At 40.0% G+C, this 15,644-nt stretch overlaps 1 protein-coding gene across 8 annotated transcripts in view; it reads right to left on the bottom strand.

The window, feature by feature from the left end:
• MAPKAP1 (MAPK associated protein 1) overlaps nucleotides 1–15,644 on the bottom strand; it is a 346,315-nt gene that overhangs the window by 48,240 nt on the left and 282,431 nt on the right. For all 8 annotated transcript variants that reach the window (XM_069082736.1, XM_069082737.1, XM_069082738.1 and 5 more), the window contains one exon: nucleotides 9,524–9,664. In XM_069082736.1, the coding sequence (XP_068938837.1) occupies nucleotides 9,524–9,664 (141 nt within the window). The remainder of the gene's footprint in view (nucleotides 1–9,523; nucleotides 9,665–15,644) is intronic.

Genomic DNA, 15,644 nt, shown 5'->3' with positions numbered 1-15,644 from the left:
GACTAAGTCTGGAATCAATATGGTAAGTCCCTGGGGTGAACCAGGGCGCCTAAGGTGGGGTGAGCTGACCTAGGTCTGAGTGGCTGCTACACTTCCTGCCTGGGAGAGATAAGGAGACCCAATCTCTTAAAGGAAAAAAAAATCACACCATGTTTCCTCACTGGCTATTTGTTCTGCTATTTTAGAAATGTTGAATTTTAAGTTTCTGGCTGACTTGTAACCAGCAGGATCCCCTAACACTTAAGCTTTAAATTTTTCTTCTCTCCAAGTTTGCTGTCCAGAAGATAATGAATGACCTGAAAGCATTCAAATGCTGTGGAATCACTGATTAAAGGAATACCTGAGGTGAATCCTTTCGTGATGGCAACTGTACTAGACCTCTCTCAGGCCCCTTCTACAGTTCTGCAGATCTGCAGATCCCTAACATTCTATGATCTAAGGTTCTTTTGGCTTTGCAGACATATAGTTCTATTGTTATTCAGACTATTCCTATAAAAGTTAGGAGTTGGCTTTATTCTGTACTGTCAACTGGAAATGGGAGAGTGTTAAACACGAGTGTCCTGCCAAAGGTGGGTAAGGAAAGTTTATGGTCCTTACCGTACTGGACAGGGTCAGCTCCTTCCCTACCAAACAAGGTAGGCCATTTGTTTCCTGTAACAGCTCTCCTCCCCTAACCATTTATCTTTAGTGATCTGTCATGACCTTTTCAAGCTCTTACTTGTGACAGCTTCCAGATACAGTGAGTCAAACTTCACTGGAAGCAAAGTATCACACCAACTGTCAAGAACAGAAAACATTGCTCAACACTGTCCTCCATCAACACCAGTAAATAAATCCTTCCTTAACAAGACAGCTAAAAATAAACAACAATAAGAAATAGGGACTCTGAAGTCCATCTCATTTTCACCGGAATCTGTGTTTTTTGAAGCTTTTAAAACTTACACCAAGTACACATTCAGGTTTGGATCTTGCTTTCTGCTTCTTGCCAAATGTGAGCTATGGGCATAGCCCTTCACCTGTGCACCTCAGTCTCTTACTCTGTAAAATTATCCCTAAGATCTTTCCAGCTCTCAATCCTACAATATTTATGTAGTGTTTTATCATTCACAAAGCACTCTATAACACAAGATTTCACTAGATTCTCATAGCCTTGAGCGACACACAGAACAAGCACTATTACTCAGAGCTAAATGGATACAACTTGGTGGTTCAGTGGATAGAGAGCTGGGCCTGGAATCAGGATGATCTGAGTTCAAATCCAGCCTCAGAAACTTACTATCTATGTAACCCTGGGCAAGTCACTTAATCACTGTTTGCCTTAATCCACTGAAGAAGGAAATGGCAAACCACTCCTACATCTTTGCCAAGGAAAATCAAAGGACCATATGGTCCATGGGATCAGGAAGAGTCAGAGGTGACTGAATGACTGAATAAAAACAAAAAGCAAGGCTCAGAGATGTGAATGATGTGGCCAAATTAAACAACAGCATTAGGACCTGAAGCTGGGTCTCTGGCAACCATGCCTAGGCCCTCTTTCATCCCTATTTCAGTTACCTACTTTAACTAGATTTCATAGAAAGAAAATGACTAGTTGGACTAAACCTACAATTTTACTGGCATAGGAAACTCTCTCTGACGATGCAGGTCAGCACTTGTTCTGCCCTAGGTAGTCCAAGATGGTGGTCTGGGGCATGTGTCACACAACTGGCACGTGTCAAAGGCAGGATGTGAACCCAGGTCTTCCTGACTTTGATGCCTCTTGGTACAACCACATCATTTTAAAATACTGATTAAAGAACTACATGTAGATTCACTGTCCCAGGCACTGTTCCAACATTCTGCAACATCCCGCTATAAATAACAATAATGATGCCTTAAAATTATTTGTGTAAGTGCATTAGTTAGGACATCAGACACTTTTCTCACAGCGACCCTGAGATAAGTGGTGCCAATATTATGATCCAATCCTCTTAGTTTACACATGAGGAAAATGAGGATCCAAGAGGAATGTCAGCTGTCCAAGGTCTCATAATAATTGTTAAAGCCAGGATTTGTACTCCAAATTTAGGGCTTTTTCTATTATGCCAAGCCAAACTGCAAATTCTGTAAGGCTGAGGCCATTAAATATCATATGTCTGGGTATGGTTTTCAAGGTATCTATTTACTGAGAGATATTGTTTATTCGCTCAGACATCAAGAGCTATAGTTCATTCATCAAGTTTCTATAACTTGCTAGCTTAGGTGACAAAGGCTTCTGTATTGTTTAAATTCCTAAAGAGTTGTTAAAAAAAAATCCTACAATCTTTTTATTTTCAGCTTTCTCTAAGTCCTTGAAGACCTGAAAAGGCCAAAGGGAGAATCACTAAGCAGCCTGGGGCCAGAAAGGATTACTCTTAGTATATTCATCCAAAATCATTTATCTAATCAACAGTATATATACTGTTCTGATACAGCAAAGATTTTTTTTGAAACCAGACTGAATTTCTACTGCTGATCAGGTGTCTCCAAAATAAATGGGGAGCTGAACCATATGAAAATTCCACTGGAAGGCTTCCTGAAAACAGAGACAATTGCTTATTGCCACGTTATGAAATTTATGCTTCTAAGTTTTAAATGTGACATTGGTGTTTCTATACTTTCTTGACAGTAGGTGAGTAGTTGGTTTTCAGTTGGTCTTTTATCCCATTGAACTGCTTGTTTGGCAAGTTATAGGGGGATTTATCCTTCAGGAGAGAGGGGTGGACTAGATGACTTGCTAAGTTTTTTTTTCAAATGTAAGTGATAAGTGAATGAAAAAACCGTTTATTAGGCACTATGTACCAAGTAGTATGCGAAGTGCTGGGAATACAAAAGTAAGACAGTCTCTGCTCTCAAGGAGTTCACACTGTTCAGTTACAGGATGGAAAGGCATGGAAATGATAAGGGTATACAGCAGTGCAGTGGATGACAAAACCCAGGGCTCCTTCCGGTGCCAGTGCCCAGAGGTCTGCAGGACACAGTGACAGGGCAAAGGGCAAGGCTGAGAGATCCTTCATCTTACCACAATGTTTGTATCTAGTGCTATCCTGCTCATCCAAGCACTATGAGCAGATATGCCCACTGCACTGTCACGATGTTAAAAGATCTCTGTAAGCTCTGACTTCCAATGTCTTAACATTTTATGTCCTATGAACTCTTCCAGGTCCAAAATGCTACACTCAGTGTTTTGACATGGTATTATAGTTTTTTCCAGTTCCTGGATTACATGGTTCTATGATTCCAAGTCCTGGAATAAACCTCCAAAGTTTCTTCCACTCTAAAGAGTAAACCACTCTGGCTCCAGGGGAAGTATTTTGAGGAGAGCCAGAATCAATATGAGCCAAGTCCCCTTCATGATGAGACAGAATCTGTGAGACAGGAAATGTGCTGCCTTGTATTAGCTAATGTGGGAAAGAGTGACCTGCAATGTAGAAAGCAGCTAGCTGGTACCAGTGGCAAGGTACATTTCTACATAATGACAAATTACCAGGCAAAGCAACATGAAGAAGAGCCCTCTTGCTTCCTAAAGGATTGCCTTGATACATAGAGGGCCATGAGGGATTTTAGAGGAGCCCTGCTGAAATATGCACAGTGGCCCTTCCACGACCTGATAACAGCAAGAGTCAGAGAAGCCCAAAGTAAGAGCTTTTTGGGGTAGGAGATTTGGAATAGTTGGGCATGAATATTTTGTCACGGAGATAGGGAGTTAATCGAGGCAGCTTAAGACCTGTAATGTCTGGGGCCAACCTAATGTTCATATCACAGAAAGCTATTCTGAATGAATGGCAGAAGCCCAGAGCTCCACTGCTAGAATGGATTATCCTGCCATTTCAGTTTTTATCCTAATGAATGGACTACTGGACTGTCCAGAAGGAATAGGGCATAATGGAAGGTATGCAGGACTCAAGAGACAGTAGGGTGCGGTTGACTAGGAACCAGACCATAACTCTAAACAGTTTTTAAGAAATTAAATTTTCTTATTTTTATTGGGGGGAGGGGAGACTGTGCAAAGGCAGGAGAAAGAATGCTAAATCTGGAGAAAAATATATGAAAAGAGCAACCTGATATGTTTAGAAAGATAACGTGGCAGCCAAATTATGGTAGGGCTTTCAATAGTTGAGTGGAGATCTTTAAGGGAATAGGGAGCCACTGAAAATTATTCAATAATATTTTTCTTTTTTTTTTTTTGGCTTTTTGGAGGGGGGAAGGCAGGGCAATTGGGGTTAAGTGACTTGCCCAAGGTCACACGGTTAGTGAGTGTTAAGTGTCTGAGGGGAATTTGAACTTGAGTCCTCCTGACTCCAGAGCCGGTGCTCTATTCACTGCACCACCTAGTCTCCCCAATAATATTTCTTATGTACCAACTATGTGCAAAATACTGAACTGGGTACTGAAGGAGATATATGGTCCCTACCCTCATGGAGCTTATAGTTTCGTAGGGTGATGTATGTACACACACACACACACACACACACACACACACACACACACACACACAAACACATCCCCCAATACAAAATAAAATACACGTATATGAGAGAGATGAAACCATATGCTACAGGAAGAGAAGGGGAAGGTCAACATGGTGAATGTCTACAAGGGGATGAGATCAAGAAATCCTTCTTGGAGCCATCATCTGAACTGAGTTTTAAAGGATGATTAAGAATTTACACCATTTGGAGATGGGGAATTCCAGGCATAGGAAAACAGTGGAAGCAAAGGCAATGGGGTTGAAAAAAGGGTCACTATGAGGAAGTCCAATAGTCCAGTTTGGTTGGAGCATGAAGTACGTGGTGGAAGAGTAGTGCTAGTCAATCAACATGAATTTACTAAGTATCCACCATATGCCAGGACAATATGAGATAAGGTAAGAAAGGCAGAGTAGTACCAAATTTGAGAGGGCCTTGAATGCTAGATTATGCAGTCTGAACTTTGCTTGGGAAGCACTAGAAGGTCACTAAAGGAACTTGAGTAGAGAAGTGAAGTGACTAGATCAATACATAAGGAAAATAAGCCTGGCAATGACATTAAGTACAGATTCTAGGGGGAAGACTGGAAAGACTTGAAAAGACACTACTATATCAGACATGTAGTTATGAGGAGTTCACTAAGAATGGCAGTGGTAGGAACAGAGGGGAAAGGATGGATGAATGAGCTGTTACGCAAATGGAATACACGAGATTTGATAAAAGATTGGTTTAATGATTGGATAAGATAGTAGGTCAACCTCTAATTTGACTACTTTGATAACCTTTACAATCCCTTTAGTTTTTCTTGGATCTCTAAATAGCATCTGTGAACAAGAGCGAGTGAATGGTGAGTAGAAAGTAAGTGCAGGACCAAGAACAAAATCTGTATCTTCTTTATTGCTGCTTCCTTTGAAAACAAAGGTTTGGGTACTTAATAGCGGTCTATCAGAAGTTCAGCACGGTGGGGTATAAAGCCTATCAGACTTGGTGCTGAAAATCTTAGGTCTGAATCTTGGCTTTGCCACTTTAAAGCTATGTGACACTGGGCAAGTCCCTTCCCTTATCCAGGCTTTATTTTTCTGATCTGTAAAGTGAGGGATTTGGAACAGATGACCTCTAAGGTCCCTTTTAGCTGGGAAATCTTTCTAGATGAAACTGAGTTATAATGGCCTTTGGGAGTGGGCGGATTCCAGCTTACAGCTGTGATATCTTTCGTGTTAATAACTCAGAGTGGTTTTGGCAAACCCTGAAGACAGGATACTCTCAGGGCCTCATACGGACACTCACCACTTAGAAGATGACGCCACAGGTGTCGAAAGTGAAATATCTTGTTCTGACTGACACAGGACAGACGGAGAGAGAAGACCATTCATTCATCAGTGTCAGGAGAGATTTGAAGAACCTGCCTAGTCAGTTGAAATAAACTAAATTATTTACTGTTCTCAGAATCCAGCGTAGTTCATTTCATTGCTCATAAAGTATGTACTGTTTCGCTGGGCTCCGCTTTGTGCAAGATTGCATTTCAATGTAAAGAAATTTCTGGGCCAGAGTGAGCACTTATATTTTTAAGTCTGAATAAAGGGGTTCCCCTGTAAAGAAAGACATGGTAGCTTTAGCAGCCCTTATAAAGTAAGGAAACATCAGTTTCCCAAATATGTAGGGAACCATGATACTTATCAATGTATTTTACCTGAATTTCACAAGTGTTCTGGTTATCTTTCTGTATCTGTTCCACGACCACCACCCTAACACAGGTCCTGACTGTTACCTACCTGGACCAAAAGACTCTTCCAACAGGCCTTCCCACCTGCCCTTCCCACCAATCCATTTTTCAAACACTGCCAGACTGAATCTTTCTTAGCCAAAGATCTGTCATGTGACTTCTTGGCTTTACATCCTTCAGTGAATTCCCAATGCCTACCAAGTAAAGGTCAAACTCCTTAGACTGGCGTTCAAGGATCCCTACAATCAGGCACCACCTTACCTTTCAAGCTGGCTTTCACATTACTTAATTCTCTTTAGTCTCTACAGGTGCCAGCCAAACTGTCCCCACCCTCCATCTGAGGCGTATGCCCTTCGGTCTTCCATTTACACGGTCACTTGGTGGTGCTGCCCTTCATCTGAAGTGCATTCCCTATCTGATGAAATACCATCCATCTCTGAAAATACAACTTCCATGCTGCCTGCCTGTGCCCCTGGCCCTCCTATAGCAGTTTGTTTTGTACCTCTCTCATCTAATACTGTGCATTATAGCTCTCTGTGTATATGTCATGTCCTTTTACCAGACTAAGAATCCCATGAGAGAGGGGATGATGTCTAATCTAAACTTCGCATCTGCCCTAAGCCTCAGACAGAAGGCTCTGGATACAACAGATACTTAAGAAATGTTTGTTAAATTGAACCGAAATTGAATTGGACTTCCTCAGGGCTGATGAGGCCTCCATTATGACTCTGAAGACTACTCTTGAATTTCATCACAGAAGCAAATAATCTGAAAATGCTTCCTTGATTTAGAAAACCCCTTAGAAACATAAGCTCTTCCTCTATCCAATGTTATTAAATTATGAATATCAATTATATCTGTGCATTAAAATTGAACAGGTTTATTATGAGAGAACATCCTTTTCCCCCTGTCCTTGTAACTGGTGTTTGGAATTAAACTATAGAATTCTATAATCTTAGTGTTGGAAGGGACCTCAGAGGTCAGGCAACTCAATACACACCTGAGCAGGAATTTTCTCTAACATTCCTAACAAGTATTTATTCAGTCTCTACTTCAATAACTGCAGTGATGGGGAACTCACTACTTACTGAGACAGTCTATACCACTTTGAGAGAGTTCTTTGACTATTCAAAAGTTTTTCCTTATGACTAGCTTAAATCTGCTTTCCTGTTAACTGCCTGTAATTGCTCCCAGGTTTTGCTCAGTTTCTTCCTGTGTCTATGGTTTTAAGACTGCACCCAGAGTAGATGGAAAGTCCTCTAGCTTATGGGGCAGATATGATGACTCAACAATACAAGGGAAGGCAAAATCATGGCCTCTGAAAATTCTTCCTGGATAGCTGGGCAGAACTAAGGGCTGTGCAAAGGCTGCAGATGGGGTAGCTGAGCAGAATAAAGATTGGGGAAAGATGCAAAGATGCATGGTTTATCATTTCTGGAAACCAGATGGTCAGCTCTGAATGGTCAGTACTGAATCTAAACCACTCAATATCTGGCTGGAGCTTTTGTTTCCTCCCTTGGCAGTGAGGGTGATATTCCTGGTTCTCTTTTCATTAATTCCATATATTCTAAGTACTGTATATTTTCTATGATCTCATCCTTTCACTGTAGTTACGCAAAAATCAAAATCTATCTTTGGTTTCAAGGAAAGAGGGGCAGTCATGTCACAGGGCTGCAGGAATGAACAGAGAAGAAGGGTTCACTGCCAAAAGCATTTGGGCTTGTGGGTCACCATTACTGAGGTCAAAAAGCAAGAGGAAAAGGAGATGTAGGTTTTGTCTTCTTCTCATGGCTTCTTCCCAATACCTGCTCTGTCTAGAAATGCTGGCATAATAGAGTTGGAGATTTCCCACATGCAGCTGAAGTAGAGTGAAAAGAAGAAGTCTGGGCACTGGGACCAGGCAAGGAAGGATGGTTACAGAATCTCTACTTGAAACTCTCTAAAGGGGGGAACCTATTATTAAATGAATAACCTATACCACTTCTGAGTAGTTCTAAAAGGTAGGAAATATTTCTGTATATCAGGCCTAAGTCTCTGCAACTTCAACTTACTATTTTTAGTTCTGCTATGTGGGGACAAGCAAAATAAGTCTTACCCCTTAGAAGATCACTGGATGTGGAGCTGGAAGGAAACTCACTTGTTGAATGTGAAAAGGGACTTTAGAATACAGTGTCAGATTGGCAAAGAGTCTTAGAACAAAGAATGTCAGAGCTGGAGAATATTTAGTAATAGTCTGAGTACATGAAGATTCAAAGACGGGGTAAAGTGACTGACCCAAGGTCAGTCACAGTGAGACAGTGGCAGAGTCAGAACTGGTGTCCAGGTCTCTCGACTTTACTACCACATTTTTCAGCTTATGGCACTTCAGGCTCAAGCCAAATAAAAATACGTCTCTTTACCAAGAATCATAAAGAAAGGATGCTGTTTATAAGACAAAATCTTGGTATCTGAGTTAGTTTTAAATCTTTGGTACAGATTCAAATATAAACTCTGGGAGTCACCAAAAGCATGCAGGTCAGTATTATAGATGAAAAAGTAATGTGCTTTATTAGAAACGGAGAATGTTAGTGTTGGAAAGTACCCTGGAACATGGAACAGAGTATCAGAGCTGGAAGGAGCTTAGGGTATAGAGACTGCTGGAACGAACTATGCTAAAAAGGGAAGGAAACCCAGAACACAAGACACAGACTGTCAGGGTTAGAAGCCTCCATCCCCTTCTCCAAATAACATTGGAAGGCCCCTCAGAACAGGACTGCCTAAGATGGAATGATGAAAAAGATCTCGGATAACAGAACATCAGAACTAAGGGGGACTGAGTGATCATCTAGGTCAACCTCCTTCTCCCTAACCCTATCACCCATTTTACAAACGAGATAATTGAGGTCATAGAGGAGGGATGACTTGTCTAAAGACACATATATTTAGAGAAAAGAGACAACTAAAAAGAAGTTGTTCCAAAGGCAGCTTGTGGGAGACATTAAGTTCTTTAGTCAATTATGTAGAACAAAAATTATGGAATCTTACATATAAATGAATCCATCTGAAAAGAAAGCCTCAAGTCCCTTCTAGTTCCAATCTGCTTCTTAATAAGCAGGAAGACAAGCTGGAGCAATGAGCATTCATCATTCCCTCAGGTGGGAAAAATTACATATTTTAAATTTCATTGTTTAGACAATTTCTCAGAAAATAAATTACTTCTAGTCATTTGGGCCACATAAAAGTTGCGCACAATTTCACGCCACACTCGTATGCTGCGGTATTCAAGAAAGCTGAGGATTTACAAAGTGAAATTGGCCTTGTATCTGTGCCTTACCTAGCTGCACATCCGTTGTGAATCTGAGTCGGTGAATCATGCTGACTTTGAAAGATTTGTAATGGTGACTGGACAGCATATCTTGGACTGTGGCTATGTCAGTCTGAGGATCCTCCTCTGAAATCCCTTCTCCCCTGGAACCTGTGAGAAATCAACAGCGTGGTCAAATATGTGAAGACACAGAAAGACTGGACTATAGCATATGGCTAAGGCCATTGAGGAAAAGTGAAAGTAACTTGGATTATTTAAGTTGGAGAAGAGAAAACAGAGAGGTGACTTAGTATCACAGAGTGATCTAAAAGGCAATGGAAAGACATGTGACAGAGGTCAGAAGGCTGCATAAGGTTCCCAAAGAGGACACGTTGCAGGAAGTCGAGTAAGATACATCTTACATCTTAAAGGGCAGGTAAAAGTAGGCAGGGAGTTGAATAAAGGAGAACAGTTGATCCACCACATGCTGCATTGGTATCTGTAAAAGATATTTTAAAAAACCACAGCAACAATGGAGGAAAGCCTTCAGTAAATCACACAAATCCTTGGAGGAAAAGTATGAATGGAAACTGCAGAGAATGGGAAGGGGGAGGTGGGTTGCTTACTTGCAGTGGACAAGAAAGAACACCCATACCAATCGGACTGCAGCCCACCGTAGTACTGAAGAGGAGAGAATAAAAACCTAAGAATGTCATCTTCATCCAACTAAAATGGCCAGTTTGGCAGTGGTCTTCTTTTCCAGGCTGATCTCACATTACTACCAACTCCTCCCTCCTCCTCCTCTCTTCTGGATGCCACTTTTTAGTCAAAGTGGATTACTCACCTTTCACTGTACCAACAATTCTATAGTGTTTTATTTAAAGTGTGCTAAATGCTTTATGTGTGTGCTTTCACTTGATCGTCCACAACGTCATGAGGTGGCAACTACAGGTTTTATTATCCCCATTTTACAGATGAAGAAACAGGTTTGGAAAGGAAGAGTGACTTTTCCATGGTCAACCAACTAGTGCTGGAGGAAAGATTTGAACATGGGATTTGTTCAATGAATTTAATATTTTTCACAAGCGTACACCATTATCCTGACTTCTACTACAATCTCTGTCTCTTTAAATTTTACTCATCCTTCAAAGTCCAGCTTGGGAGCCACATCTATCAGGCCTCTAGCATGTTGAGAGTCTGTCATTTGATCTCAGAGAACTTATTTCTTACCTTATTTCAACCCTTTACAATTTTGCTTCAAATCTCATCATTCAAGTGTAACTGCTTTCTCTAAAGCTATTAATGATTTCTTAACTCCAGAATCTGTTGGTATTTTCTCAGGTCTCATCCTGCTTGACTTCTCTGCAACATACTGCTGACCACCTTCTCCTTCTGAATACTCTATTCTTTGGTGTTCTGGTGACATTGCCCTCCCTTGGCTGTCCTCGGTGTCACTCACTGGCTCATTATCCATCTCCCTCCCTTGGTTGTGGATGTCCTCCAAGGTTTTGTCCTGGGCTCTCTTGACTCCTCTCTCTAGACTCCTTCTTGATGATCTCATCAGCTTTCATGGGTTCACCCCTGACATGGACTACTTGCCTCCTAATTTGTCTCCCTGAAGTGTCTTCTCACTAGAACACTTCCTCTGAATAGATGCCACAATGATATTCCTAAAGCACAGATATGACTATATCATTCTCCTATTCAATATACTTCAGTGGCTCCTCAAGGACTAGAATCAAATATGATTTCATCTTTATCTCATCCTTCTAAATGTCTATTTTAAAGTTTTATAATATACACAGTTGTTGGTACAATAGTATGTGTATATAATTTATAAATTACACAAACACACATTCACATATGTACTTATAGGGTTTAACAATTTTTTACTGAGAGGAATACATGACCAAAAGGTTTGGAGACCACCACTGGACTAACTATATACTTGTTGAGTTCCTTTTCTGTCTTAATTTTTGATGAATCAATAAAAGAATGAAGAAGCTTTTAATAAGCTAAGCACTGTGTTATATATTGACACTACAAGTAGAGAATTGAGATAATAATATCCTTGCTCTTCAGGATCCCTCACTCTAATGGGTGGTACATATGCAGGCAGATGGTAAGTTTGGTGGTCTTTCAGGTATAGCAAAAACACAGGTCAGAAAATAAGGCCTAGTGGTCCTTTATGGAACAGCAAAAGAACAGATGGCAATGACCTTGATATCCTCGGGTCCCTTACAGTTCTAACATTCTGTATTCTAAAACTGCCATCCGCTTCTAATATTCTCTGCTTGAGCACTTTATGTTCTAAGGTCCCTTCTACTCTATCATTCTTTGTTCTAATATTTTCATGAGGGTGGCTAGTTATTGCCTACAGTTTTAAATGATAGGTCATTTTCCTAAATCTATGCTTTAACTGAAACATAACTGACAAAATGCCTGTTAATTTTTATTTTAGGACATTTTAAATGTGGAAATTTTGGCAAAAATATGAAAACCTTTAAATGTTTTAGAATTATTTAAATCTTTTTTTTTGAGTAAATGCAATTACCTGCAACAACTTCATTCTGATGTCTGAGCTGAAGAACTTTAATTATTTACCAATTGTTATTTCTTAAATATTGCAGGTATTAGACATAGAAAGAAAGAGGTAACATCTCATTAAGCTAATTTGCCAGTTACTAGGGGAAACAACAAAGGAAAAACAACCCCACACTCAAGATTTTACATTTTATGATGTTGGATTAAAACCAATTTAAAAATTACTATAACGTGACATATAATTTTTTACTGAGCAATTTCAGTGCCAGCTGCTAATAAAGCATCTTCGCTGTAAATGATAATTCAGATGCTTTTAGATAAAGTGGTGCATAAATATGGGGGGAAATTGATTTAGTTTCTTGTAGAAGATACTGAAGTATGACACATTTTGTTTAATACACCAGCTAATGTAGTCCTAAAAGCTGAAACAACTGCCAGTTTTCAGTCCTAAATTTGCTGGGGGAGATTAATGAAAACTTTATATTTTGCTGAAATGTTAATAATGGGCAGATGAGACGATGAGATTTTAGTAGAGGTCTTAAAGCTATGGAGCACCCAGCAAAAGGCTTGTCAATTTCTATATATTAATTTGGTTTAAGACTTATGTAGTTGGAGCTGGCTCAACACACTAATGCTTCCTACATTGACCTCCTACTCTCTGCTGGTGTAAATTCATAAGCCATTTGAGGATTTAAGCTTGGAGTGATACTTCAATGAGTTTCTCAGCCCTGTCCTGAGCTGGCAAGGGGATTGTTTGCTTTCATGATAAGGCAACAAGGGGAAGGAGAATTCAGAGACTGATTTTAAATACACACTAGAATTCAAAAACCAGTGGAAAAGATTTGCAGTCTTGAGATTTCTGAAATGTTTCTCAAAGCAGGCAAATCTGCTCAGTGGGTCTGTACGGCAGTCTATAAATGAGGTCCATCTACAGACATTTATTGCCTTCTCATCATCTGTTCAACTGCTATCTAATTTTTAAAATCTCTTTCAAATGCTTTTTCCTCCAAGGAATTTTTCCTGATTCTGTGTTGATAATGACTTTCTCCTGCCCTGCAGATGGAACACAGCACACTTCAACCTTTTCTAATGGATCTGTCATGTAATATTGGTGAAAATGGCTATTTGTATAGATGCCATATCCTTCTATTAGACAGAATGCTTCTTGAGGGCAGGGAGCAAGTCTTATCTAAACTTTTTTTTTTTTGCTTTTTGGAGGGCAATTGGGGTTAAGTGACTTGCCCAAGGTCACACGGCTAGTTTCTGTGTTAAGTGTCTGAGGCCAGATTTGAACTCAGGTCCTCCTGACTCCAGGGCCGGTGCTCTATTCACAATGCCTAGCCTCCCCCTTATCTAAACTTTTTAACTCTTGTAAGCACTTGGAACAACATTCCACACACAGTAGGTGCTTAACAACTCTCTGATGAAGCTCAGAGCTCATGAACAGGTTCATCTTGAGTCTGTGAAAAATCTCTTTTGACTCCTGTTTTCATTCAAGGTTTCCTTTGGAAACATAAGAAATGGGTTCATGTATAGGACTGAAGTTGAAAGAAAGAACCTGTAAAAAAGGTCCTATGTTAAAGGATGAGAACAAGAAAATAAATACGGGACAGGTTTTATTTAATCCAACAAAAAACAAAAGATTTTCATCCAAGTCTATAAACAATCAAAACAACTGCCCTCCCTTCTTTGGTGTCTACCCTCCTCAGGCATCTTCTAAACTAGAGTTTTACTGACTTATACTCCTCTGAATACTTTGCTCCCCATTCAAGAATGAGTTACTAGAGCAACGTCTCTATTCTTGTGGGTCTTCTCCTTTCCTATGGATCTAAATAGGGCTTCCAATCTAAGACTAGTACCCTGTGTGAAGTTCCCCTTCAAAGGGAAAAAAAAATTGGGATTTCTAGTCAATGAAATAATTCTCTTCTCTGGCAGCACTTTCCTCTGCTTTTCCCACATGACTCACAGCACCAGAAAAGGAATAAGTTCAAATTGCGAATTGCTTGTCCATGGTGTGCCTTTAAATGTTTATCTGGCAATGGCTCATTCCTTCCTTAGCCACGATACTGGCTCTTCCTCTACAGGCCTTTCTCTGAGGATAGCTGCATCTGTGTGTAGCTCCACTCCTCTCTTTCTGTTCTCTTTTTCCAGTTCAGTCAAGTATGAACTTTATTAGCCATGAGGTGTCAAGTTGGGAATGTGAGTTGATGCCAGAACAAAGGGCTACTTCCATGGGGGCAACAAGGGATGAGAAGCTGGTTCACACTTTTTCAAAGATTTCACTAAAAAGAAGCAGCTCCAATTGAGAAATGATCACTACAGGTTGTATTAAGCAGTTGTAAAGTCCAATGCTATTATTAGTAATTAATTAAATGAAAAAAAAACCATCCACAATGTGTTTACTTTCATTAATACCAGTCTCCTTTTGAAGGTCAAGATAGATGACAATGACACCTTCAGAGCTTTTACATTGTATTTTGTCAAAGCCTACTGTGTTAATGTTTTCTGCTACAGCTTGGCATCTTGTACTATATTGTATCAAATCCTTACATCAGAGAACATTTTATTTATTTGTTTGTTTGTTTGTTTGCTTTTTGGAGGGGGGAGGGCAGGGCAATTGGGGTTAAGTGACTTGCCCAAGGTCACATGGCTAGTGAGTGTTAAATGTCTGAGGTCGTATTTGAACTCAGGTCCTCCTGACTCCAGGGCCAGTGCTCTATTCACTGCACCACCTAGCTGCCCCTAGAGAACATTTTAGGGATGCACTGTTATACATTATATTTTTGGTGAGTTTAAGAACTTCAGTCTATATGAATTGGAACTAAGGGGTCTGAAGTATGCCCTAATCAAGCCCTGGATGTGTGTTGTAATAGAAAGAACAGCAGACTGAAAGTCAGAATATTCCGGCTTTGAATCCTGATATGGTATACAGTAGATAGAATATTCAGCTTAGAGTCAAAGGATCTTACAGACACAGATTGAGAATTGGAAGGGAACAGAGAGGCCAACCCCTCTATAGATATATGAAGACACTGAGGCTCAAAGGGGTGACTTGGGCAGGGATAATCATCTAATTAATATCTAAAACAATGTCTGAACTTGGGTCTTCCAGATTTAAAGTCCAGTGCTCTCTCCAATATACTGCCTAGTTGCCATGGACAACAGGTTTCAAAATGTCTCCAACAATCATTAGTTTTATGACCATGAGTAAGTCAGCTAAGCTATCAGAACATCCATTTATTTTTCTGCAGAATGAAGTTAAAAATGTCTGTATAACTCAACTCACAGAGTTACTGAGGAGTTCAACTCAGATAATAAATGTCAAAAATAAAATCAACTGCATTTGAAACCTTAAAGCATTCAATTTGCTCTCTCTCTCTTAAGTATATCCATGTAGGTTGGCTACTAGGGCTTCTAGTACCACCATAGTTACTAGCTCACATAATAATTTATTATTTATGCACTTGCTATACAATATTCTGTCATACTGTTATCTGTGTTTGTAACTTCCTAGAGCATAAGCTCCTTTAGGGTAGGGTTTTGTCACATCTTAAAGTACTGAGGCAGAATCAATGTGGCTATAGCTTTAAAGTGCAGGAGGAGCTTT

This window comes from Petaurus breviceps, unplaced genomic scaffold, assembly GCF_028583685.1.
Source record: "Petaurus breviceps papuanus isolate PSGF00001 unplaced genomic scaffold, PetGlider_PUasm1.0 171, whole genome shotgun sequence".
NCBI classification, from domain to species: Eukaryota; Metazoa; Chordata; class Mammalia; order Diprotodontia; family Petauridae; genus Petaurus; species Petaurus breviceps.
This window is presented reverse-complemented; position numbering and strand designations above follow the sequence as displayed.